Source organism: Empidonax traillii, unplaced genomic scaffold, assembly GCF_003031625.1.
Source record: "Empidonax traillii isolate 1590-97213 ecotype Southwest subspecies unplaced genomic scaffold, ASM303162v1 scaffold372:size565953, whole genome shotgun sequence".
Lineage (NCBI taxonomy): Eukaryota > Metazoa > Chordata > Aves > Passeriformes > Tyrannidae > Empidonax > Empidonax traillii.
In genome coordinates this window covers 55,482-78,891 of record NW_020955565.1, presented here as the reverse complement: position 1 = coordinate 78,891, position 23,410 = coordinate 55,482, and the positions used below count along the sequence as shown (strand labels likewise).

Here is a 23,410-nt window from a genome sequence, read left to right as displayed (position 1 = left end):
ATCACTCGATCTGAATGCTTTAATTATGTGTGTCAAGGTGAAATTGCACTAAGAGTATGGATTTTGATGGCAAATATTAAATAGCAGCAGATATATTTTTCTCAGGATTTATTAGAATCAGTACCCTGGAAATGGCCGGGATGACTTCACATAAAATGTTGTGGATGGCCCTACCTATGTGCTTTGAAATGCATTTTTTTTCCCCAGAGGTAATGTAGACTGTATTTTTTTTTCCAGTTCCTTTGGCTACATGCTGTATTCAGGCTTTCTCAGGATATAAGCAAGTTTACAAAGCCTTTCCTTGACTCCCCTATCAGTTTCTGTCTCGAGGAGTAGTTTCCTGTTTCCTGAGCAGCCTTCTGGGGGCACTTTCTCCTGCAACAGCAGCTTTATAGAACCATAGAATGGTTTGGGTTGTAAGGAACCTTTTAAAGGCCATCGAGTCCACCCCCTTGCCATGGGCAGGGATATTTTGGCTTTATAGGATTCCTGGATTTTACACAATCCTTACACACTTCCTCAACCTAGAAAGTCACAGGAAGATCTGGACTGGAGATCTGGGTTTAGGCACGGCAATGACCAAAAGTTCATTAAAAATTACAGCAGCTGAGGTGGGTCCCCTCAGACTCACTTCAAGTCACACCCACGGATGGCACAAACCATCCAGGTTAAACACCGTCTGCCTGGCGAAGCACAACCACTTTTCCAACATTTCTCAAGAAACATGATTTTTTTAAATGAAGGAAAGGACCTGGGGGTGCCAGCCGACAGCTGGTTGAACGTGAGTGACCGTGTGCCCGGGTGGGCAGGCAGGCCGATGGCACTGGTGAGGCCACACCTCGAGGGCTGTGTCTGGTTCTGGTTCCTCAGCTCAGGAAGGACACTGAGGGGCTGGAGAAGGAACCGGAGCACAGGTGTGATGAGGAGCGGCTGAGGGAGCTGGGGGGGCTCAGCCTGGAGGGGGCTCAGGGGGAACCCCCTGACTCTCTACAAACACCTGAGAGGAGGTGGAGCCAGGTGGGATTGGCCTCTTCCCCCAGGCAACCAGGGACAGGACATAGTCTCAAACTACGCCCGGGGAGGTTTAGGTTGGACATCAGGGAAGAATTTCTTCACAGAAAGTGTGATTAGACGTTGGAGCGGGCTGCCCAGGGAGGTGGTGGACTCACCGTGCCTGGAGGTGTTTAAGGAAAGACTTGGCACGACACTCCGGCCTGGGTGAAAAGCCGGCGATGGGCCACGGGTTGGACTCGATAATCTCGGTCCTTTTGTCGATGATCTCGACGATCGAGGTCTTTTCCAACCAAAATGACTATGTGCGAGGGTGGGGCCGGCCGGGGCTTGAGGGAGGGATCGCCCTCAGGGCGATCCCTCCCTCAAGCCCCGGCCGGCCCCACCGCCGCCATCGCCGCTTTAAGGCTGCGCATTCCGGGCGGCGGGGGCGGCCCTGGCCCCGCTCCGCCGCGGGACTCCGCTCCCGGCCTGCCCCGCGCCCGCCCCGCCCCGCCTCGCCTCGCCGGGCCTCGCCCGTCCCAGCCCGCGGCCGGCGCGGAGCGGAGGGGAGCGGCGGCACCCGGCGAGCGAGCGAGCAACACACCGCGCCCCCGCCGGACCCGCGGCCCCGCCATGGGAGGGGGCGGCGGTGGCGGCGGCGAGCGCCGGGCGCTGTGGCTGTGGGTGCTGTGGCTGTGGGTGCCCGCGCGGTGCGGCGGCGCCATGGACGAGTGCACGGAGGAGCGGAGCGGGCGGGCGCAGCGCTGCATGCCCGAGTTCGTGAACGCGGCGTTCAACGCCACGGTGCTGGCCACGCACACGTGCGGGGCGCCGGCCGAGGAGTACTGCGTGCAGACCGGGGTCACCGGCGTCACCCAGTCCTGCCACCTCTGCGACGCCGCCCAGCCGCACCTGAGCCACGGGGCCGCCTTCCTCACCGACTACAACAGCCCGGCCGACGCGACCTGGTGGCAGAGCCGCACCATGCTGGCCGGCGTGCAGCACCCCACCGCCGTCAACCTCACCCTGCACCTGGGTAAGGGCGGGCAGGGGGCTGTGCCTGGCGGGAGTAACCCGGGCCATCGGTAGGGCTGGGGGTGACCCGTGGCGGGGAGGGAGCTGCGGGTCCTGGTGGCCGGTGGGATCGTGGGGTGCATCAGGAAGAGCACTGCCAGCAGGTCAGGGAGGGGATCCTGCCCCTCTGTCGGCCCTGTGAGGCACATCTGCAGTGCTGGGACCAGCTCTGGCTCCTCAGGACGGGAGGGTCACAGAGCTCCTGGAGCAGGTCCAGGGGAGGCTGTGAGGATGCTGAAGGGATGGAGCATCTCTGGGAGCAGGAAAGGCTGAGGGAGCTGGGGCTGCTCAGCCTTGAGAAGAGATACTAAGAGGGGATCTCATTAATATATATTGGCATCCAAAGGGAGGGTGTCAGAGGATGGCCCAGGTTCTGCTCGGGGTCCCAGCAATGGGACAAGAGGCCATGGGCAGGAACTTATGCCCAGGAAGTTCCACCTGGACATGAGGAAGAACTTTGCTGTGCAGTGACCCAACTCTGGAAAAGAGACAGAGAGAGTGTGGAGTCTCCCTCACTGGAGATATTCCAGTCTGGACACAATCCTGTTCCATGTGCTCTGGGATGACCTTGGTGGAGCAGGGAGTCACTGTGGGACCAAGATGAGCCACTGTGGTCCCTTCCAGCCTGACCCATTCTGGGGTTCTGTGCTGAGCGGCAACCCCACTCACGGGGCACCTCCAGGACAGGGTTTGGGGAGGTGTAAGCAGATCCTCACTGTGCAGGTCCCCAGTTGTATTCACCTGGTCCAAGTCAATGGTTCCTGCACCCCTCAGCTGTGTCAGGGGTTTATTTTAAGCCTGCTCCAGTGAATATTACAGGGAATGCTCCATTGCGGTCTGGGTTGGATGTGCTCTTGGTTTGTGAGAGGAGCTGCCTGTGCTGCCAGAGGCAGTTGGCAGTGGTGTGCTCACAGTGATCATGTGCTGCCCCATGCACCAGGAATCATCAGGTTATTTAGGTTGGAATAGTATGAGGAAGAAATTCTTCCCTGTGAGGGCGGTGAGGCCCTGGCACAGGTTGCCCAGAGAAGCTGTGGCTGCCCCTGGATCCCTGGAAGTGTCCCAGGCCAGGTTGGACGGGGCTTGGAGCAACCTGGGCCAGTGGAAGGTGTCCCTGCTCATGGCAGGGGGTGGGACTGGATGATCTTTAAGGTCCCCTCCGACCCAGGCCATTCCAGGATTCTATGAAAAGACCTTTAAGATCATCAAGCTCAACCCGTAACCCAGCCCTGCCAAGCCCCAGGTTGGATCCTGGAGTTTTCCAGACAGCAGGCTTGTGGTCCAGGTGGGAGATGTCGGTTTGAAAAGTGGTGAGCACTGTGGAAAATCGCGTGTGTGTGCGAGGGCACATCTGCTCTGTATCCTCTTATCCCCGGGGCAGTGTTTTCCTGGAATTGCCGGGTGGGTTAGGTGTGTCAGCAGTCAGCATTGCTGAGGAACCCATCACAGCCTGTCAAAAAAAGGAAGGTGGATTTTCTGATTAATTTACCTTCCCAGAGATTCCTCTGGGATAAAGTATTGTAAGCCTTTGCCTCGGTTTGTGGACAAGCTTTTCTTCTCTTCATTAATTTCTGAAGGGGTAATGGTTTACAACTAGAATGTGAGCCAGCCAATGGAAAGTTGAAACCTCAGCTTATATCATCATGTCATTAAATTAAGGAAAAATTAAAGAAGGCCCCACTGCAACCATTCACAGCTTCTAATCAAGGGCAGCTGTTGAGCCTTAAGTTTAGCATCGTTAACAGTGTAATTCAGAGGGGAAAAAGGTTTGGGGGAGCTGGGTCTTGGGTTTCACAGCCTGAGGACAGGCTGTGTGAAAGCTCCCACCTGTGCTGGTGAGATGGAGATGATGGCACCGAGTCCTGTACCTGGGGTCACCTGCTGACCACGATGATGTTCCCCAGTAACCTGGAGTGTTCCTTTGTGTTAGGAGCTTCAGAATAAATATACCATGTAAGTCTGTCTCGTTGATCAGATAAGGGGAGGTAGGTTGTTAAAGCCTTGTTATCTTCTTTTCTTTCTTTCTTTGTACATTGGGAATGTTTTCTTCGAGACTCCTGGAAAAAACTGGTAAGCTGAGATTTGATCTCTACTTCTTTTTTTTTTTTTTTTTAATAGAAATCATAATTCTCGTTATCAAGGCAAAACTTTATGGGCATATCTGTATTGCTGCTGTCTTTTGTGCACCTGTGTGTGTGGGTGTGCTTTGAAAAACAGCAGTATTTTTCCATGTACTGGAGCAAACAGTGTGCTGCATCCTGGGCTTTGAAGAAATCCGCGCATTTCTTTGATGAAAAAACTTCATCTTGGAAATACTGCGGTATTGCAACACATTCCCTAGGGTTCTGGATTTGTTTGTAGGCTCTTGTAGCTCTGTGAATTTGCTGTGCCCTGTTTTTTGACTAGAGTATGACTTTTAAGCAAAAGCTGCCTGGCTGACCTTCACATATTTGAGGGAGATTTTTTTTTTTTTAAACCTGTTTTTTTTTTTCCCAGTTAGGTTTTCGGGTGGGGTGTCTGTAGTGTAAAGCCTTTTAAGAATCAGAAGCCTGACGTGGGCACGGTGGTTGGTGGCAGGAGTTAGATTTACGGTGACTAACAGCACGGCATTAAGCTCTCTGTGCACGTGCTGTAAATGTTCCTGTACAGCTCTGTGTGTGTCGCCGGGTTCATGGCAAGTTGAAGAGCTCTCGAGTACTGCAAGTGCAGTTTTAGACTGAAGTGCCCCAAACTCTTTTGCAGCGTTGCTGTGCTCTAATTCTGGGAGGTCAAACCGACTTTCTTTGCTGTTGGGTGCCCGCGGGCACCGTGGTCTTTGGGACACTTAATTATTGATGTCGCTAAGAGAAGGAGGCAAAGAGCTTGACAAGTATTTACCTGCTCGGTAGGATGTAAAGGCATCCTGGGACACAAAGCCCTTCCACGCAGTCAGTTGTGCCTGCTCTTGGAGGAGTAAAGCTCTGTGCTCAGACCCCTGTCCTTGTTTGGTGCTGCAGTTGTTTCTGGAAGCACCGGTGTCCCGAGTGCTCAGTGCTGCTTTGCACCCCTTGGGGACCAGCAGTGTCAGCTCCAGGCTGTCAGCCTGCACGTGCTGCCCTGTGCTGAGGTTTCTGGCAGTTTGAGATGTCTTGATTAACATCCAGCCGCGTTCAGCCCATGTAGAACGGTCTTAACATTTCAGAGGAGCCCGCGAAAGGTCAGTAAGAGCTGCGGGTCTGTTGCCAACATGGGAATGTGGGTCCCTTTAAGCTTGTTTTAAACTGGGAGTTGTAAGAAGATTCAGAAACCTTTGGTTTTGGGACTGGATGCCAGCAAATAGCCTGATACAGAAAAACTCAACACAGATCCCTACTACTGAGAGTTAAAGGCTTGCATCCCCAGAGTTGTTTGGAAAGGAGATCTGGGCCCAGAAATTAGGGTGCTCCCTGCAGAGAGGGGAATTGGGGTAATTACCACTCCCTGCACCAGGAGCATCTGGAGTTATAAAAGCTGTTTCTCTTTGTACTAGAGAGTATTAAGACCCCCTGAGTAAGAGTTCCGCCCCCAAGAGGCCTAGAGACATGATTTGCAGCTGTAAATCAGAAGAGGGGAGCTGAACTCCTTCACAGGGTGGTGTCTGCATAATTAGGTTAGTGGGTGAGAGGAGGGGGGAGCACCACTGTGTCTCTTCTTCCACTTTACTTAAAGTATCCCTTGGCTTACCCCGTTTTCCAGTTCCTCAGGTTGAATCATTTCTGATTTAGACTTCACCCAGCCAGTCATTTTTTTCCTCCAACACTTCCCTCCCGCCATGTTCCCATATATTCCCAAAAAATGTGACTTTGGGGCAGCGGTGCCCCAAATGGAAGATGGAAGCCAAGGCATTACTGTATGTCGTTAGTTCCTGCTCTTTTTTCTTTCTTTTTTTTTTTTTTTTTTGTGTCCTGGGAGCACTGGGACAGTTCTGGCATCTCCCCAGCACTGGGAGCGCAGCTTTGCTGTTTAGACCCCTAACGCACCAAAACAAAGCCGTGTGTTAAAACTGCTCCTTTGAACACTGGAAGAAGAGGAAACGAAACAGCGTGGGGGTTCATGGAGTACTTTCGGAGGGCAAAGGTTCGCATTTTTTTCAGATGCTGTATAATTTTTCCGGAGCAGTTTCTTCTCACCTTCCCAACCGGCCCCTCTAGAGCCACCTCTCGTTTTTCCCCCGCTGCTTTTCCCCTCTGGCCGGATGTGCTCGATTTCGGCTTTTGTGCTCCCGGTGTTTTGTTCCTCGGACAAAGGGGCGGCGTCCTCAGCACGCCGGTGGTGGCTGTTCGGTGCTGGGGTGACCCCATCTCCACTGAGAGCAGCAGCCGTGCTCTCATCCTCAGCCTGCGAGCCAGGAGCGCTCTGGGCTGGCATTCCCGGTGTGGGTGGCTGCGCAGGGGACAGTGCCCAGGAGATGTGCTTGACTGATGGTGCTGGTGGGGGCCTCAGCTGTGAATTCAGGACTGTCTGGATAGGCAGCAAAGACAAATTCCGACCTCTTCTCTCGTGGCCCGGGAAGAGGAGCTAGTGTTCAGTCCTGGAAGCAGCCCTCTGCTAGCCTGCCTTTCACAAGGAGGGAGATGAAGTTGCTGGTTGCCTGTGTTAAAAGCATGTTGGTTCCTGAAAATCCCTGAAGTGGAGCAGCCTAGAAACCCGTGTCGCCGAGCTGGGGGGTGTCTTGTGTGTATAAAATAAACTCATGAAGCAGTTGGCTGTTGGAGCAGTGGGCTGCCTGTCTCCTTTTCCTCCCTCTTCTCTATCCACTCAGTCCTTTATTTGGCTTTGAGGGGAGCGATGATGCCTGGTTATATATACTTTGCCTGCAAAGCGTGGTTTGGGGCATGACTGCCATTTGAAGGCATTTACAAGGAAACCCAGGCGAGGTGCCAGTTCTTGTACTCAGCCCTGGCTTGATTTGCCTGTTGTTTGGAGCAGATTTTTTTTTTTTTTTTGAGTTAGTATAGAAAACCAGGGTTTTATTTATTTTTTTTTTTTATTTTTTTTTCCAGAAGGCGGGGCTATAAAACGTGCCTTAAATCCAGTAGGTGGTTCATACCACCGGGGATGCAGCCGCTGCGTTCCATCCAGCGCGGCGATGCCCTCGCTTTGCCGGTTATCCCATTAAAACTTTACGAGGCTGCGGTTCGCTGCCTCCCCTTCGGGAACCGCCGCGGTGCAGGGCAGGATGCACGCACACACGTGAGGCTCTGCCTGGCAGCAGCTGCGATTTAAAAACGCCCAGAAATGGTAATTGAGGCGGCCGAGGGAGCTTTTCCGGCGCCCGGGCTGGTGTTTCGGGGTGTGTCCCAGCCTGGGAAGGGCCGGCCCTGCGCCCGCCTTGGTATTTGCGGAGCCCCGGGGTGGGGGGGAGACTCTATTTTAGTTGGCCTCCGAAAGGCTTGATTTACATTTTGCAGGTTTCGACACGAGCAGCGAAGAGATCGGGGCTTTTAATGGCCAGCAGTTGTTCGGTGAAGTTATATAAAAAGGGGCTTTTTAAAGCTCTTTATCGCTTCCTGCATGCCCTTTAAATTCCCAGGTTTTTCTCCTGCTCTGCCTTGGGATGCTGATGCCACTGCATGACGCCTTTGGGGAATACTATACATGGCAGAGCGCTTGTTTTGGGGGGTGGAGAGAGCTGGGACCGCGTGGTATTTTGCTGCAAAAACCAGCTGCTATTTGTGGTGCTCGCCCTGAGTTGGTAGAAGGGATTAATCGCTGCTTTTCACACACTCAGATAGCTCCTTCTGTAGGTTTAAGCCTTGGAAACTGTTGTTTGCTGCTCAGAATTGTTAGCCTGCCGGAAAAACTTCTGGCTTATTAGGTAGCGTTTCTCTCGTGTAGCCTGAGGCTTTGGGAGGCTCTCCTGGCCTCTCTCTGAGCCTGCGAGTGAAAATCCCAGGCTGCTGCTTCCCACGGAAATGAAAAACATGATTGCTCTGCAAACAGCACGGAGAGAAAAGAATTTCCAGCGCAGAGGGATGGGATGGGAAACTCGGAGCTCGAGTTCACCGTCGTTCTTAAAAAACAGAACCCTGAGCGTTGTCCTTAATTGTAAAAACCTCTGTCAGGCTGAGATCTCCTGCTTGTGTCCCAGGGCCTCAATTCATCATTTGCAGCCGCTGGTGAGGGCGTGCTGAGCGATTTCCTGCAGGATCACTGCGTGCCTCTGTCTGGTACCTGTGGGATATGAGGTCTGGCGTGTCAGACTGAGCAAGTTGCATCACTGTGTCTGGTCTGGAGTAACCTTTGGAAGCTCAGCCAGGGTCTGCCTGCCTGCCTCCCTGTGAGCTCCTGTGTGGGAAGAACCACATCAGCCTGCTTTTCCACCTCTCTTAACTATGAGATCCCGCGTATTGGTGGCTGCCGTGGTGTGTTTTGATTAGAAAGTGACACGAGTTCCATAGTAATTTCCCAGTAAATCACAGAAGCCTTGCTGGGTTTGTTGTCCCACCACACAAAAGGGAATATATCGCTCTTACTGCCCATAATATTCCTCGAGTAATGTCGGATTTTAACAGTGTGCTGGTGATGTTGGCTGTCACACCAGCATTGATGAGAGCTCCAGGGCAGCTGCTAATGAAGCAGCTGCACTGTGAGATTAGGGAGATGCTTGCTGGTAGACATGTGCAGTTGTCAAACAGGACGGGCAATGCTGAGAGGAGAAGCTTCCTTTTGTAGCCTGCCAATTGTAGGTGCAGGCTGCTCTTAGCCTTGGTGGGGTTTTAGGTACTATTGAGGTAAAATTTAATGATTTCCAGGAATTTTTCTCACTTAGAAGCTTGGAAAACTCATCAACTGTAAAAGGATGTGAAATGGCAAGGTAATTTTATTTAAATTTAAAAAAAACCCCTTCAGACTTTAATCTTTTTTTTTCTACCGGTCCAACCCTATTTGAGAGATCTTTTACAAAAAAAAAGCAACCCAAACCCCAACCAACCCCATTAATATATTATTCAGTGATCTTCAGCATTTTGTTTTGAAACTGGGTGGCAAAGCACTTTTTTGTTTCCATGCTTCTACTTGTTTTAGATATTCCTGTGTGATAGTCATCAAAGAGCTGTTTCCAGTGGTAATCACGCCTGCAGTTCTGACACAACACAGCTGTGTTCGGCAGCGGAGAATCTCAAAATTTCCTCTTTTAAAAATACTATCCAAAAACTATTATTGGATTTTTTTTAACCTCCCCTCTTTAGTAGGCAAGCTAGTACCATCTTGTACATGGGAGGTACACTTCCAGAGAGCTGGAGGGCTCATTTGTGCAGTTGGTTTGGGGGTTTGGTGTTTTTGTGGGGGAAGGGGAAGGCTTTTAAGGTGTTTATAGAGGTGATATATTGAGATCTTGCGAAGACCCAGGGTTTGTGGGTTCCCAGCTCAGCCTTCTGTAATCTTCTTGTTTCCCTTGTAGACTTGGGTGTTATTTGGAGAGCTGCTTATCTGACTTGGCATTGTGGTGGGTCCTGTGCTTTACAGGAGGATGAGGTAAATCTCTTCATTCATCCTTGGGGGCTTGAGGTGCTCCTGTGGCAAGATCAGGGTGTAGAATTGTGAAGTGGCTTCAGGAGTTGGCACCTGGCCCCTACTCATGGCCTGGAGCGGGAAGGAGGAAGACTGCCCTTGCACTGGTCTGAGCCCTTTGTAATGGAAAGATCACCTCTTAAAAAACACCCCAAACTCCTTAAAACCTACTCAGCATCAAAACCTGCTTGGTAACAGGGGTTCTTCAGCATGTGTGTGTTGAAGTGGGCAGTGGCTTGGCTGCGTGTGGTAGCCTTTGGCTTGCCAGTGGGTTGAGCAAAATGCTCGTTCCTTCAGGTGCTCCGAGGCTGAGGGAGTGCTGTGGAGTTTGCAGTTGGCACCAGCCCGGTTTTAAGTACTCTGCTTTTATCTTGAAAAGTGGTGTGGGTTTTTTTTTTTCTTTTTTTTTGCTCAAGGTCTGCTTTATAGCTCAGCCCACTCAGCATCAGAATAAAACCTTATTCCCAACTCGGTGAGCCGTTGCTTGTGCAGTGTGTGGCACTTGGGCTGGTTTGGGTTTGTTTTGGTGGTGGGGAAAATACCAGGGATGCTGAACAGGTTGTTCTTTGCCTTTTCATAACTAGATTCTTTCCCTTCCCCGTATCTTTTGTTTCAGGAAGGCGAATCTTTCTAATCTTTGAATTAAAAGATAAGTGTGTCTTGGAATCTTTAAACAAATTGTTGCCCTGAACCTCTTGAAGAGGGATAGATGGGCTGTTTTCTTGGTGCTTCCTTATGCTGTGCTTCCAAGCTTGTGGAGTGTAAGACACATGCTTTGAAAGGCTCAGGTTGCATTGGGAGTATCTCTTACAGAGATGAGTGGAATGAAAAATCACTCTCTTCTGGAAAAAAGCACCATCAGATGCTTCTCAGCATCACAGTGTTAAGTGGGACTGCTTGACTGAGCGAAAAGAAAATGTTCTCGTCCTGGGACTTCTGTGGTCGGCTCTGCTCATGATGATTATTTATAGCCCTTTCATCTGCAGTCCTTTGCATGCTCCCATCCGGCGGGCTTTTGCTGTGGGATTTACTTCCCGGCAGCTTGCGGGGTCGGTCCCTGAGGAGCAGCCCTGGACAGGCTGCCCTGCCTGCTGCCCTTGCCCTCCCAGCTCCTGACAAACACGGTTTACACGCTGTGTCTCCCTCTTGCCCTGCTCCTGCCTGTGCCTGTCCCCATGCAGGGCTTGGTCAGGCCAACCTGCTTTTATTGTGTTACAGCAGCTGATGCTTCCCTTCCCTTCCAGCTGCTGCTTCCTCAGCTTTCACTGGCTGCCTTCCTGGGCCTCGTGGGTCCTGCTGTCCTGGCTGGAGTAATGCAGGATGAGGGATTTCTCAACACTGAATCAGCTCAATGAACCAGCTGAGAAGCTCTTGCTTGAGTCTGTGGTCGTTCTAAGCTCGCAGACCTCCTGTTTGATTTGCTTGGGTTTGATGGCCCCTCTCTCCCTTTTTTCTCTCCTTCCTGAAGCTCGTGGCAGCCTGCCTGGGCTTCACCTCCTTCCTGCTCCAGTTTCCCTGGTGCTGAGATGATCCCGGGCTGTGCAGTTTGGGAAGGTTCCCCTCTCCCCAGGATGAGATCATTCAGCTGAGATGTCCCTGCACCTCTGGTGCCAGCAGCCACCTCAGCCTGCCTGTAGCAATGCCCTTCAACACTTGCCTGCAGACAAGGTGCTGGTGCTTTCGTTTCGGTCAGTACAGTGCAAGTTCAGAATCGTTAATGCTCAGTGTTCTGCTCAGTTGAGTGTTCAGTGTTCTGTAGTTTCTCCCCTTGCAGGCGTCAGGGATTGGGGTGGAGGGGACACCCCTCACAGAAGGGCAGTTACAGGTTTTCCTGAGCTGAAGCCACGATGAAACACTAAAAAATGAATGTTTGTGTCCCTGCTGATTCCCAGCAGGCTTGTGAAGAAGAGCTTGGAGCAAAGAGATTTGGGGCTGCAGGGATGGGGCGGCTGCTACAGCAGGGCAGAGTGAACTGGGAACTCCTAATAAATTGAGATCCCACCATCATCATGTGGTGTCTTTTAAATGAAACCTACTTTTCTTCCTGCTTTCCCTCCCTGTCCCACTCTACCGGGACTGCTGGCAGAGCTGCTCAGCACCGGGACGGCTCTTCAGCCCCCTCCACCCGTGCTGTGCAGGCATGAGTTAACTGATTAAATTACCGGCATTACACGAGTCACCGCTCTTGTGCTTTCTAAGCAGAGTGACTCTGCACACATCCCTGGCTGTGCTGCCCCTTTCTCACACCCTCCCTCCCTCCCTCCCTCCCAACAGCCGGCCCTGATCGTGCAGGGAGGCTGAGCAGGGCCAGCCCTGGGGCAGCCAAACCCCATTGCCTTACAAAATAAAGTATGGATTATTTTGGAAGTCAGGATGCAGAGATGAGCTTTTCCAAAGGCTTCATAGGACTTGAGGTGTGTTGTCTGTGCTGTAGATCTCCTCGTAGTCTAATTGTTCCTTTTCAGATGTGTCAGGAGAAGCCTGTAAGTTTCTTGGAAGGTGCTGGAAAGGCTGTGAATTCTGAACTCAGGGCACCTCTTGCAGCCCAGGTTGATTCTCTCCATTCCCTGCCATCAGTCTTCATCTGAGTACAGAGCACACGATTTCATAAAAAAATAATCCAAGAGGTGCTCTTAAAAGATCTTTAATTTGAAATCCAGAGATTCCTAGAAGTCTCTAGGAAAATGCATGTCTGTGGCTCTGCAAGTACATGGGTAGCCCTGGGGAAGAACATCAGAAGATTCCCAAAGTCGGGTTTGTTGCCTTTCTGTGCTTTGATTCTCTGCAAGTTCAAGCAAAAACACGGCAGTAACACGGTTTTTTGATGACAAGTCATGTTTTACTCGTAATTCATAGCACCGTGGTGTCCAAAAATGACTTGAGCAGCTGTGGCACAGCTGTGGCACTGGCTGCTCGTGAGCACTGTGGTCACCAGCAGAGGTTGAGAGCTCTGGGTACGGCCCTTGTAAAACTCTTGTGTCAGGGAAGGCACTGGGCTGGTTTTCTGGCGCACTTGAAGTTGTTGGCTCTGATCTCGTTGTACTTATTCACTCAAAAAAAATGGTTAATTAACGGAGGGTTTGGATGCCGAGTTACAGCAGCGCTGTGGTCTGGGCTGCTGACACCGTCACCAGCTATTACATGGAGGAGGTTAAAAATGCTCAGAGGAATCTTAGTTCTTCCCATTGCGAAACCTCCTGCTGAATATGTCTCCTCATTAATTTGTCTGTGAATTTATCACCATTTTCATGTCGGTCTGGTTTGCAGCTCTGGGGCTGTGGCACGTTCTTCTGTGAGCTGCGTGGCAGAACATTAACATGCTGCTCTGGTGGCTGGGAGGGGACCCTGTCTCCCAGCCCTTCTGTCCTCACAAATCCTGATTTTCTTTTGCTCTCACCCATAAAAAAAATCGACATGAACTTGAAAACGGTGGGAGGGAACGAGACGTGTTTTGAAAGGGTGATCCATCGAGGGGAGTGCTATTGAATGCTTATACAGGGTGCAGAGAGGGGTTGTGGGAAGAGAGAGGTGGTTCAGCCAAAGGGATAGGGTTTGCAATTGTTAATCTGCGTCATTAGTGCTGTGTACCAGAAAGTTTGAACTGTGCCCGGCTAAATCGCGTGAGGCTTTGAAATCCCCAGCAGTGCTGGCAGCCCCGCTGGCTTTTGTCCTTGTTGCAAACACACAGCTGCTGGGGCCGGGCATCCCCGGGGCTTCCTCTGCTCCTGCAGCCTCAGAGAGCTGCTCCAGGCTTTGGGGAACCCAAAGGCAGGAGCCCAGCCGGGAGAAACCTCCAGAAACCGGGTTGGTGTTGCCCTTGGGCTCGTGGAGGGTGTGAGAGCGTGGAGAGTCCTGCCTCTGCTCTCTGTGTGTGATGAATGTAACGGGGGAAACGTTCTCTGTCACCCCCTCTGAGCACTGACACATGTCCAGACTTGCTTAAGGCACTTGCTGGGAACAGTCCCAAAATCAGCTGGAGAACTGGGGGGTGTGTTCCCCATAGCAGGCTGTGGTCTTGCTTTGTCCAGGTACCTGTGCCGGCTGCTCTGGGGAAGCTCATCTTGAAACATAAGGATTGAAATCTTATCAGCTTTTGCTTTTTCTGCTGTTGATGTTCTAAAGCTGAGAGAGCAGAGGTGACTCTGCAGAAAAGGTAGTGGATTGTAAAAGGTTTGGGCTGGAAAGCAGGCATGGAGCCCCTGAAAGGTGTTTTATGTGTAGCAGCTCTTCAGCAAGTTACACGATGCCTGGCTGCTACTCCTTGGAAAGAAGTGGTAGTTCCTTCAGTGGTCTTGTCAGGTGTAAAATAAGGACACGCTCAGAAAGAAATTAAAAAAAAAAATTCTGTGCTGGCTTTCTGCCTGTCCTGCTTCCCGAGGTAGATGCTGAAAGCACTTCTTTTGTTTCTTGCATCTGCCCTGCTGAGAAGAAAGAGCCCTCAGGACAAGCGATGATGGTGTTGCAGGGTGGAACATCATACTCCTTCTGTCATAGAGTTAATGATTAATTAATGAAGTTTGAGTCGCAGAGGCCTGCTTTGAAGTGTAAACAAGCATTTGTGGTTAAGAGCCTGTAACTGCTAGGTCTTCCGTGCTTTTCTTGCATCCTTGAGGAAGGCATGTTGAAAGATTCTGAAGGGGAAGGTTCTTAACCCTGTTGGAAAAGATTACTGGTCGTTCTGAATCGGTATTTAAAAAGGGATTAATAAATAATTGGCAAGGCTTTCCTGGAGTATCTCCTGTCTCCAGTGCCTAAAAGACACACACCAGTGTTTCTTGTGGAGTGTGTTGCCTAGGTAAAACAATCAAATCATCCTTCAGCTCCTTCATGTTGATACTTAAAGGGTTGAAAAAGGTAGGGACGAACTTTTTAGCAGAGCCTGTAGCGATAGGACAAGGGGGGTGATGTTTTTAAACTAAGGGAGGGTAGACTGAGACTAGATATAGGGAAAAAATGTCTTTTACAATGAGGATGTTCAGGCCCTGGCACAGGTTTGCCCAGAGAAGCTGTGGCTGCCCCTGGATCCCTGGGAGTGTCCAAGGCCAGGTTGGACGGGTCTTGGAGCAACCTGGGCTGGTGGAAGGTGTCCCTGCTCATGGCAGGGGGTGGAATGGTGACCTTTAAAGGTCCCTTCTAACCCAAACCATCCTCTATAGCTCCAGAACAAAGTATAGGCAATAAGGATGAGCTGTAGGAAGCTTGGGATCTGCTCCAGTACTTGCCATGTCTCTCTGCACTGTATCTGCACACAGTTTTTATCCTGCACATCTGCTGCTTTCCCCCATTTCCTCTTCCACCACCCCAAGGCTTTCATGCTGACAGTGAACCTTTGTGTTCAGTTGCTGTGACAACAGAGTACAAGGCAGAGGCATTTTGTGTGCCTGAATTGTGCCTGGCCTTGCAGAATGGGCTGTCCTGGGGCTCAGTGGGGTGCTGAAAATCTGGGAGGGGAGGAATGAAGGGTGCGGCCTCACGGCCTCTCAAGGTACATCGGCTTCTCTCAGCCCTGCCCTCCCTCCCCGCCCCTGGGGGCAAGGAATCACACAGCCCTGGGCTGCTTGAGCAGCTTGTTCCATGAAGTCCAAGCAGTTAATTGGATGGAAATATAACCTTCTGGTGGCCTTGGCGCTACTGGGGTGTACTTGGGGCCACAGAAGGTCTGGCTGGTGGGAAGGAGGCACCAGGGCTGCGCAGCTCAGGGATGGGGGACAGACTTGCTACCAGTGGTAGCCAGTTTTGAAAACACCCTAAAACTTTTGTTTAGAAGGATCCTTGTGATAATTCAGGAAGAAATCCTTCCCTGGGAGGGTGGGGAGGCCCTGGCACAGGTTTGCCCAGAGAAGCTGTGGCTGCCCCTGGATCCCTGGAAGTGTCCAAGGCCAGGCTGGAGCAACCTGGGCTGGTGGAAGGTGTCCCTGCTCATGGCAGGGGGTGTGACTGGATGAGCTTTAAGGTCCCTTCCAACCCAGACCGTTCTGGGATTAAATGATTCTAAGATGAGCTCAACAGTGGGGATTTTGGATTGTGGGGAAGCTGCTGTGAGCTTTGAAAGCTCAACTTCTGTAAAAGGAAGGAAGCGAGCAATTTGAAAATTCCACTTTTGTGCCTCGCAGCTCGTTAGTTGAAGAAAAAAAAAAACAGAGAGAAAGGTTGGGAGAGAGATCAGAGAGCATTTCTGGGGGAGGGTTTTAAGAGAGAAGACATTCATGTCTGTGTTTAAGTTAAAAAACTGAATTCTTGTGGAGTTTTACTTCATGCAAAACCACTTTATTGGAGATTCAGCTGTCCTAGCTTGTTTTAGCTGACTTTGCATAAGCAGTAAAAATGAGATTTTTTAGAATTAATAGCCCACTAAAATAAGTGGGCAAAGTGATATTTGTGCAGCTGCCTGACTATCCTGGAGGCAGATTCAAGGGCAACAGATTGATCTAGAGTGGAAAAATCACTCGATAAACAGTCCACTTGTTTGTCTTTTTAAAGCTTTCCCCAACAAAGAATTATGAAAACAAATAATCAATGATGTGAAACTAAATATTTTTCATAAATGATGCTGGAGAGGGAGATGGTGCATCCCAATGCAATTTGAATTTATAGGCTTATTCGTTTTAGAATTGATAACACCACGATGATGTTATCGATGCTTTTCCGTTTATATGAGCCTGGAGTCCCATGAAGGACTCTTGTACTGCTGATATTCGTTGCATATCTAAGAGTTAAATATAAGGAGGCTGGAGCGATTTGGGTTAATTACTAGAACAGCTCTTGTGTTACGTCAGCGTTTCTTTTCATCTCGTAGGAAGCTGTTTAACTTAAGTTGGCAAACGTGTCTCCTTAGGAGGAGGTTTTCCTGCAAGTCATCTGCCACCTGTGCAGAGCTGTAGAGCTGCTCTTCCAGCTGCCAGAGCCAGCCAATGAAGGGGGATAAATCTTTGCAGATTAGAGATTTAAAAGTCGTTGGTAATGCCTTCCGTGTTTTTTTTTTTTTTTTTGGGGGGGGGGGGACGACACACCAAAAAAGTGCTCTTTGATCCTGCAAATTCACTAGTCCTTAATTTCGGTTTGGATTTTTTTTTTTTTTTAATGCAACTTTCACCTACTAGCTTAACGTGCTGGTGCCTGGAGGAATGGAAAACGAGTTTAGCATACCTGAGGGCTTTTCTTGCTGAGGTTTCCCTTTAGTAACGTGTCCTGCCCACACAGAGATAAAGACGAGCAAGAAGAGCCCTCGGGCGATGCATTTTTGCACGGCTATGCAGCAGTTCCTGCCCGGACGACTCTTGCTGGGGGAGGATCCAGCCCATCTGACTCTGGCTGTGGAAGCATTGTAGGCACAGTGTTGTAGTGCAGCTTCATCCTTCCCCCTGCCCCCCATTCGGGGGGGGGGGAAAGGTGGTGAACGGGCAGCTCCCTCCTCCCTAGATAATGTTTGAAAGTTGTCCAGCGCGGGCTTGGTTTCAAAAGCAGCGTGAAGTCAGTGAAGTCACCGGGGGGGTACGGAAGCTGCAGAGAGTCCTGCTGGGGCTTTTGCAGCGCTCAGCCCTTCCTTTCCTGCAGGGAGAGACCGAAGAACCTCCGGGGTCGCTTTATTTTTGATGCTGAATGCATAGTTTCCTTCCAGCTCGGCGAGTTTGTGACTGTTTAGGAGCAGGGTGTCTCCCACCCGGGCACAAGCTGAGTCCTGCCAGCAAGGCAAGCAAGGGCTTGTTGGCTAAAGATAGTTGTGCACACGTGTACAGGGGCCAGGGGGCTCACTGGGAGTGCTCACATTTACACTGTGATCCTTGGCATCCTAAGGAAAATTAAGGGGATTATGTGCATCCAATAAATAACAAGCTGTTTAAGGTCAGCTTTATCCTTTGTAGCACCTCTTCTCCGTGGCAGCCAAAGCATGAGGCACTTATGACCACACATGAGCATCCACTTTTGCACCAAATTCAACCCCATCACCTGCTGTTGTGCCCCCAGGTGATGGGGCAGTTTTGGGCGTCTCTGTGTTTGTAATTCGGTAATCCCTGCAGGGCATTTGGGCTGCCCACGGGCGTGGCCTGTGCTCCTGTTCATCGGGCTGGCCCTGAGAAAATAGTTCTGTTCAAGTCTCTCTTACTTTTGGTTCTGCTTCCTTGAAGTTTCTTGAATAGTTGTCCTTTGTGTGGATGGAAAATGTTAAAAATAGAGCGCTCGAGGCAGGGCTATTGTGTTGGTGCTGACAGGTTGGCTGGAAGCTGGAGCATGTCTTATATTTTAAGAAGCAGCAGGTTTTGGAAGGAGCTGTGCTCGCTGATGTCCTCTTGACCCCAAACTGAGCAGCTGCTTTTCCGAGCTGAGCCTTTTTGATAAATGGGGTTTTTAGTGTGCTGCCATTCACTAGGCCTTGTGATTATTGTAAGTAACAGGCTGAGTCTGGCTTTTCTGAACTGCTGGGCTTTGGCCTTATCACTCTGCTGTTCAGGCAACCAATATATAAATAATATATATAATAATATGGGATTGGTGGGATTCTTTAACTGTGAAGCTGTGTCCCCAAACTAAACCCAAACCGTGAGCGTCTCTGGCCGTTGTGGTTGCAGGGACAAGATCCCAGATGTAAATAGAGCATGGAATGATGGAGAGCAATTTCCTGGGCCTCCTGTCTGGGGCTGGTTTCCTTGGAGCAGCAGTCAGCTGTTGGTGTCTGCATTTTGTCATGGTGGATACCCAGCAGTGACCACACAGCTTTCATTGCGCCGTGTCTGATGGTGTGAGCAGACACACGGGCTTATCTCGAGCCTGCCAGGTATTATTATCCCGTATCCATCTGTCTCTTGTGCAGCTGTGAAAGTCATCCATGACATGTATGGAATTGCAGTTCTGCAGGAAACTGGGACGTAGGACAAACATAAGGGAAAGGTAATAAGCCGTGGGGTTGCTTGTTGTTGTTACTTTTCTTTCTTTTCTTTTCTTTTCTTTCCTTTTTTTTTTTTTTTTATTTTTTAGCTTTCCTAAAATGGCAAAGAGAAAAGGGAGGTTTTCTGAAGTTCAAGCTTTCACAACATAGTGATTATTCCCTCCTCTCTTCCGCTGCGCTGCACAGATTTCTTTCCTGCCTCCTCATGTGATGAGGATTCCCCCCTGTTTTGAGTAGGATCATCTTATCTTCCAAGTCCCAGCTCAGCAGGGGAATGTGTATTTTGATAAGGAGCAATTAATGGTGATTCCCCACCCCGGGCTCGGAACGATCCCAAAACCAGACCCTACGTCATGGGGAGGACGCTCCTCGCCACGCAGCTCTGGGACTCGTGCATCTTAAAAAAATGCATGTTAAAACGCTTCCTAAAGAGAACTGGGCTACTTCACCTCACTCTCCAAACGTGCAGAAGTTTATTCCTCCCCTGGCTGTGGGTTGGGACGTGGCAGTGCTGGGGCTGGAGCTGCTGGGAATTGCTGCTCCCTGACTTCACATGGAGCACGGCTAAATCTGTTCAGAGCGAGGGCTCACCTGTGCTTTCCCTCATCAGAAATTAACTGTGAGATGATTTTAATGTATCTGGAGAGTTTTAGTTGAAGGACAGTGGTAGCTTTCAACTCTAAAGAAAATAGTGGAGACTGTAGAATTTTTTTACGAGAAAATGCTGTTATGTTCTGAGGCTTCTTTGGAGTTCAGATGAGTAGCATGCTTCTGTAAGCCCTTTTTTTAAAGCTTCTATTTATCCTTGTGGTTGTAAGTTATGAAATATTCGCTGTCATAGGTCACAGTACTTCAGTGCTAAATTTGGGAATATAGCTGGCAGCTTGCTTTTTCCCTGGGAACTTTCTTGTCAGGTTGGTACAGAAAGCTTCAGCTCCTTAGCTGCTGTGACAAAGAGGTTCTTGAGTTCATTCTTTTTTCCTTTTTTATTTTTTCTGGTTTTTTTTTTTTTGCGTTTGTGTTTCTCCGACTTTCCCACTGCCATGGAAGAAATGGAGACTGGAAGCAGTTGAGCTGTGGCAGCCACTTGGTTTTCAGCGCTGTGTTTGTCTTGCCCCTCGTGTGCGAGGCTTCCTTTCCTCCTCGTGGCTTCTCGTCGTGTTTTGCCAAAGCCCTTGGATTGGCAGAGCTGCTTCCTGCTTGTGGCTTTGTACCAGCTTGGGAATCTCCACATAATTGTTCTTTGCTCTGGTGTGTGGTAGAAGTTGAAAATCTGTGAAGGAGATCCAGGGGGTTTCCGTGTTTCTTTCCAGCGTTTTTTGCATGTAATCATTTTGCATTTAAAACCCGACAAATAACGCTACTTTTTAATTACCTTCTTTTTCCCCCCCGTGCTTCTGGCTAGAGGGCATGTTGAACACAACCAAGCATGTGTGTCCCACTAGGTCTGTAGATTATCTGCCCTGCAGGCAGAGGTGGTGCAGGCGGTTCCAAGGGCCTGCTGTCCAGCCCAGCTGCCCTGTGATACTCCAGCACACTGCTGGAAGGTAATATGCTTTTCCAGAGGATTTCTTAAGCACATGGGCATTAAAATTCTTGCCAAGAGCACAGGGAAACAATTCGTGGTAAACCCCAGAAAAGGAACGTGGCTGATCTTATTGTTTCTGGGGTCTGCAGCTTTCCTGTTTACTTAGCCTGGCTTTCAAATATTTATCCTGCTCCTTAGAGTTACAGTGCAACCAAAACCAGTATTTAGTTCCTTCTCCTGTTTCTCTAACTGTTTATGTCCTGAGTGCAGCACAGTTTCTTGAAATGAGGGGTTTGCAGAGGTGGAAATTGCCAACTGCTGGTTGTTGCTGTGCTTCCCTGATGGACACTTGCTGCCTTTGAGGGGAATTAAAAGGTTTCAAAAATCACATAATTATAAAATGATCAAGTCCTCTATATGTGTATACTGGGGATTGACCTACATTGTCACTGCCTGTTGTGCTGTGAAGAAGTTTAATGTCTGATGGAGAAGCAGAGGTGGAATTCTTTCTCAGCTGGGGGCTCTCAGCTGGATGCTTCCTTCCTAACCTCTCGAGCAGAGGACTCTCAGCTAAATGAAGTTTTGCCAAAATAAGCGTTCTTCCTTAGGGCAGTACATCACCAGGAATGCTTCTGCCTCTAAAGCTCTAGGAAGGGAAGCTGGTCTGGACACTGCAGCTTGATAACATTTTCGTGTATTTACGGTTTTAAAGCACAAGCCTGGATTGCAGAGACAGGGTTTCGAGTTCTTGATCTGAAGCAAACTGGTAGGGAAGATGCAAAGTGATCCTTCTGGAAGGGGAAATGTTTTGTACCTCTACCCAGCCTACTCATGGCGTGACGCCCCTGGAAGGAGCAAGGTGCTGATCTCCAGCTCTCATAACTAATTACAGTTTTGTTCCTGAAAAATGTCAGGGACATTTTGTTTCTGTCCCAAAAAAAGAACAGAAACAAACTCCCAAACCTTGGAGGTTGCTATGAAACAGAAGTGTCTTCCCCTTGGCTCTATTAATAAAGCCTTTAAAGACACTCCATGCTGAGTGTCTTGCCTTTGCCACTGCTGGGGGGCAACAGCGTCGTGGATGGCTGGTGGGTACTTCTCTTGTCACCAGATGTGTTAATTGCTGGGGATTCATTGAACTCCTTCAGGCAGAGTTAGGGTGCTGTGTGCTGCCTGTCCTGTGGTATTGGTACGGAGCAGGGTTGATGGTGAATTCACACCAGGTTACCTGGGTCTAGTTTGGAAAACTTCCAAGTCCTCTCCATGATGTTTCCTGATGTGGTGATAGAGTAACTCTGCTTTGGTGCTGATATCCAGGGGGTCTCCCTGAGCAGTTGTGCCTTTTGGGATTGACATGATTTCTTGCTCGTGTCAATCGCGGTTTTCCTGGTAGCAGTGACAAAGCAGACTGCTGAGCCCCTGCTTGTTAACCATCAGTTTTAAGATGACACTTCAGAATTGGCTGGTTTGAGTCCTTACATCCATTTAACATGGAGATATTGCTTTAAAAAAACCCACAACACACTAAGTGACTGGAAAAAAGAAAAAGGAGAAGCTGAATTGGTGAACTCTCAACTGGGTCACTGTTTTCTGTGGCTGACGACTTGGGGACATCTCATTCAGTGATCATACAGAGCGTGCGCTGGGCAGGATCAAGGGATGGCTGGGCAAGGGATTCCCCTGCTGGGTCCCCTTGGTGGCACGTGCTTGCACCGAGGGTGTGTGCACTTGATGCTTCTCTTCCTGTGGATGTCCTTGTTAATTTATATTTTCTGCAGAACTTCTTTCTCTCTTTCAAGGAACTGAGCTTTGGGAAGCACCTCAAGGGAGGAACACTTCTTGTTTCTTAAACCATGGCTTTGTAATCCCATCAGTTTGGTGTCTGCTCCTTGAAAGGGAGTGTGTGTGAAGGTGAGGGTGATGCAGATGGCAGCTCTCCACTCCACGTTGCTGAAACCTGGTTCAGAGAGCGCATCTGAGCTGGGAAGGAGGGCCAGGACAGCCAGGAGGGACAGATGGTCTCTATTTCTGAATTTGCAGTGTTTCCTCCCCCGCCTCCTGCGGACACATGGAATGATTTATCTTATTAATTCCAGAGACTTCTGTAAACAGAATGTGTAAATACATATAAACATCTGCCTGATCTGCTCTGGTTTGCATGTCTGGGAGCAGTGGTTTACAAAACTTGCTCCCAGCCTCTGGGCAGAGGAGGAGTGGGAGGAGGAGCTCAGGTGTGGGTCACTTCTTATCTTCACTGGAGTCTGGCTGCTCTGGAGCAGCACCCTGAGCTTGCTACCCAGGGCAGGGTCACCTTGGTCATTTCAGCTAAAAGCCCATCTACCTTTTTGGAGCTTGGAACAAAATGAGCTGCTGTGTTGGGGTGGGAACGCACCTTGGTCGCGGTTTCGTCTTCTGCCATCTCTAGGAGGGATCACCGTGTGCCAGTCCCCCTTTCCAGGGCACCATCCTTGTTTTCACTGATACCTTATTTATAGCTGGTGATGCTGAGCTCCTGAAGGGGTTGATGTCATCAGTTAAGTGGGTTTCTGCCACTCAGCACTGGAAGTGTTGGGAGGAGCCCCACCAGGCACAACGCACAACGCTCGGTGGCTTTGATGACCGGCGAGTTGGAGGTTTGAGACTTGGTAAAGCAAATAACACAAAAGCATTTTTTCTGCTCTTCATTGCTGAGCTTCAGGTGGCAGATTTTGCCAGGTGCCAGTGTTACCAAGGGAGGGCACTCACTGCCTGTCCTGACAGGGTTTGGGTGGAGTTTTCTGTTCTGGGACAGCATCATCTCCTCAATCCAAGGGCAAGCTGTGAGTACAGGAGCTTAGCCATGAGGTGGTTGAGCTGTTAATAAATGCTTCAAGCTCTGAAGTTGTTTTTCCAGTGGTCTTAGGGTCTTTTAAAATGAAAGATAACAGGATCAAAGCTCTCATTTGAGTACATTCCAAGTGAGAATGGCAATGTCCAGTGTCTCCTGTGACTGCTCCACAAGCCTTGTATGAAATCTGTAACTGGAGATCTCTCTGCCGGTTGCAATTGGTGATTGAATTGAAGAAGGTTTTTGGAGAAGGGAAGGGGCTGACAAGTATGGTATAATCTTAGAGAAGTTGAAGAAGGGGAGGAAAAATTAGAGAGGTGGGAAGACCTGAGATGGAAAAGGTGGTGTAGAAAGTGGCATCCACCACTGCAGGATGTTTTTGGGAATCATCATCATGGCTAGGCTTCGCGAACGAAGATTTGAGAGGGGCTCTACCCACGCTTGCTACAAGCACGCTGATGGCTAAAAAGGCCAATGCGAGATAGACAAGTCCGGTTGCAGAACGTACAGCAGAAAGACTCCCCAGGTGATATCGACAAGACACGATTCTTTCTGCGTTGTCTTTTCTCCTCGA

The 23,410-nt window shown here is 49.8% G+C and overlaps 1 protein-coding gene across 2 annotated transcripts in view; it reads left to right on the top strand.

Annotated features, from left to right (window-relative positions):
- Window positions 1-1,622: 1,622 nt before the first annotated feature.
- LAMC1 (laminin subunit gamma 1) overlaps window positions 1,623-23,410 on the top strand; it is a 60,358-nt gene continuing 38,570 nt past the window's right edge. For both annotated transcript variants that reach the window (XR_003572258.1, XM_027892884.1), the window contains exon 1: window positions 1,623-2,029. Coding sequence is in view for 1 of the 2 variants with exons in the window: in XM_027892884.1 (XP_027748685.1) it covers window positions 1,627-2,029 (403 nt within the window). In the remaining variant the exon portion in view is untranslated. The remainder of the gene's footprint in view (window positions 2,030-23,410) is intronic.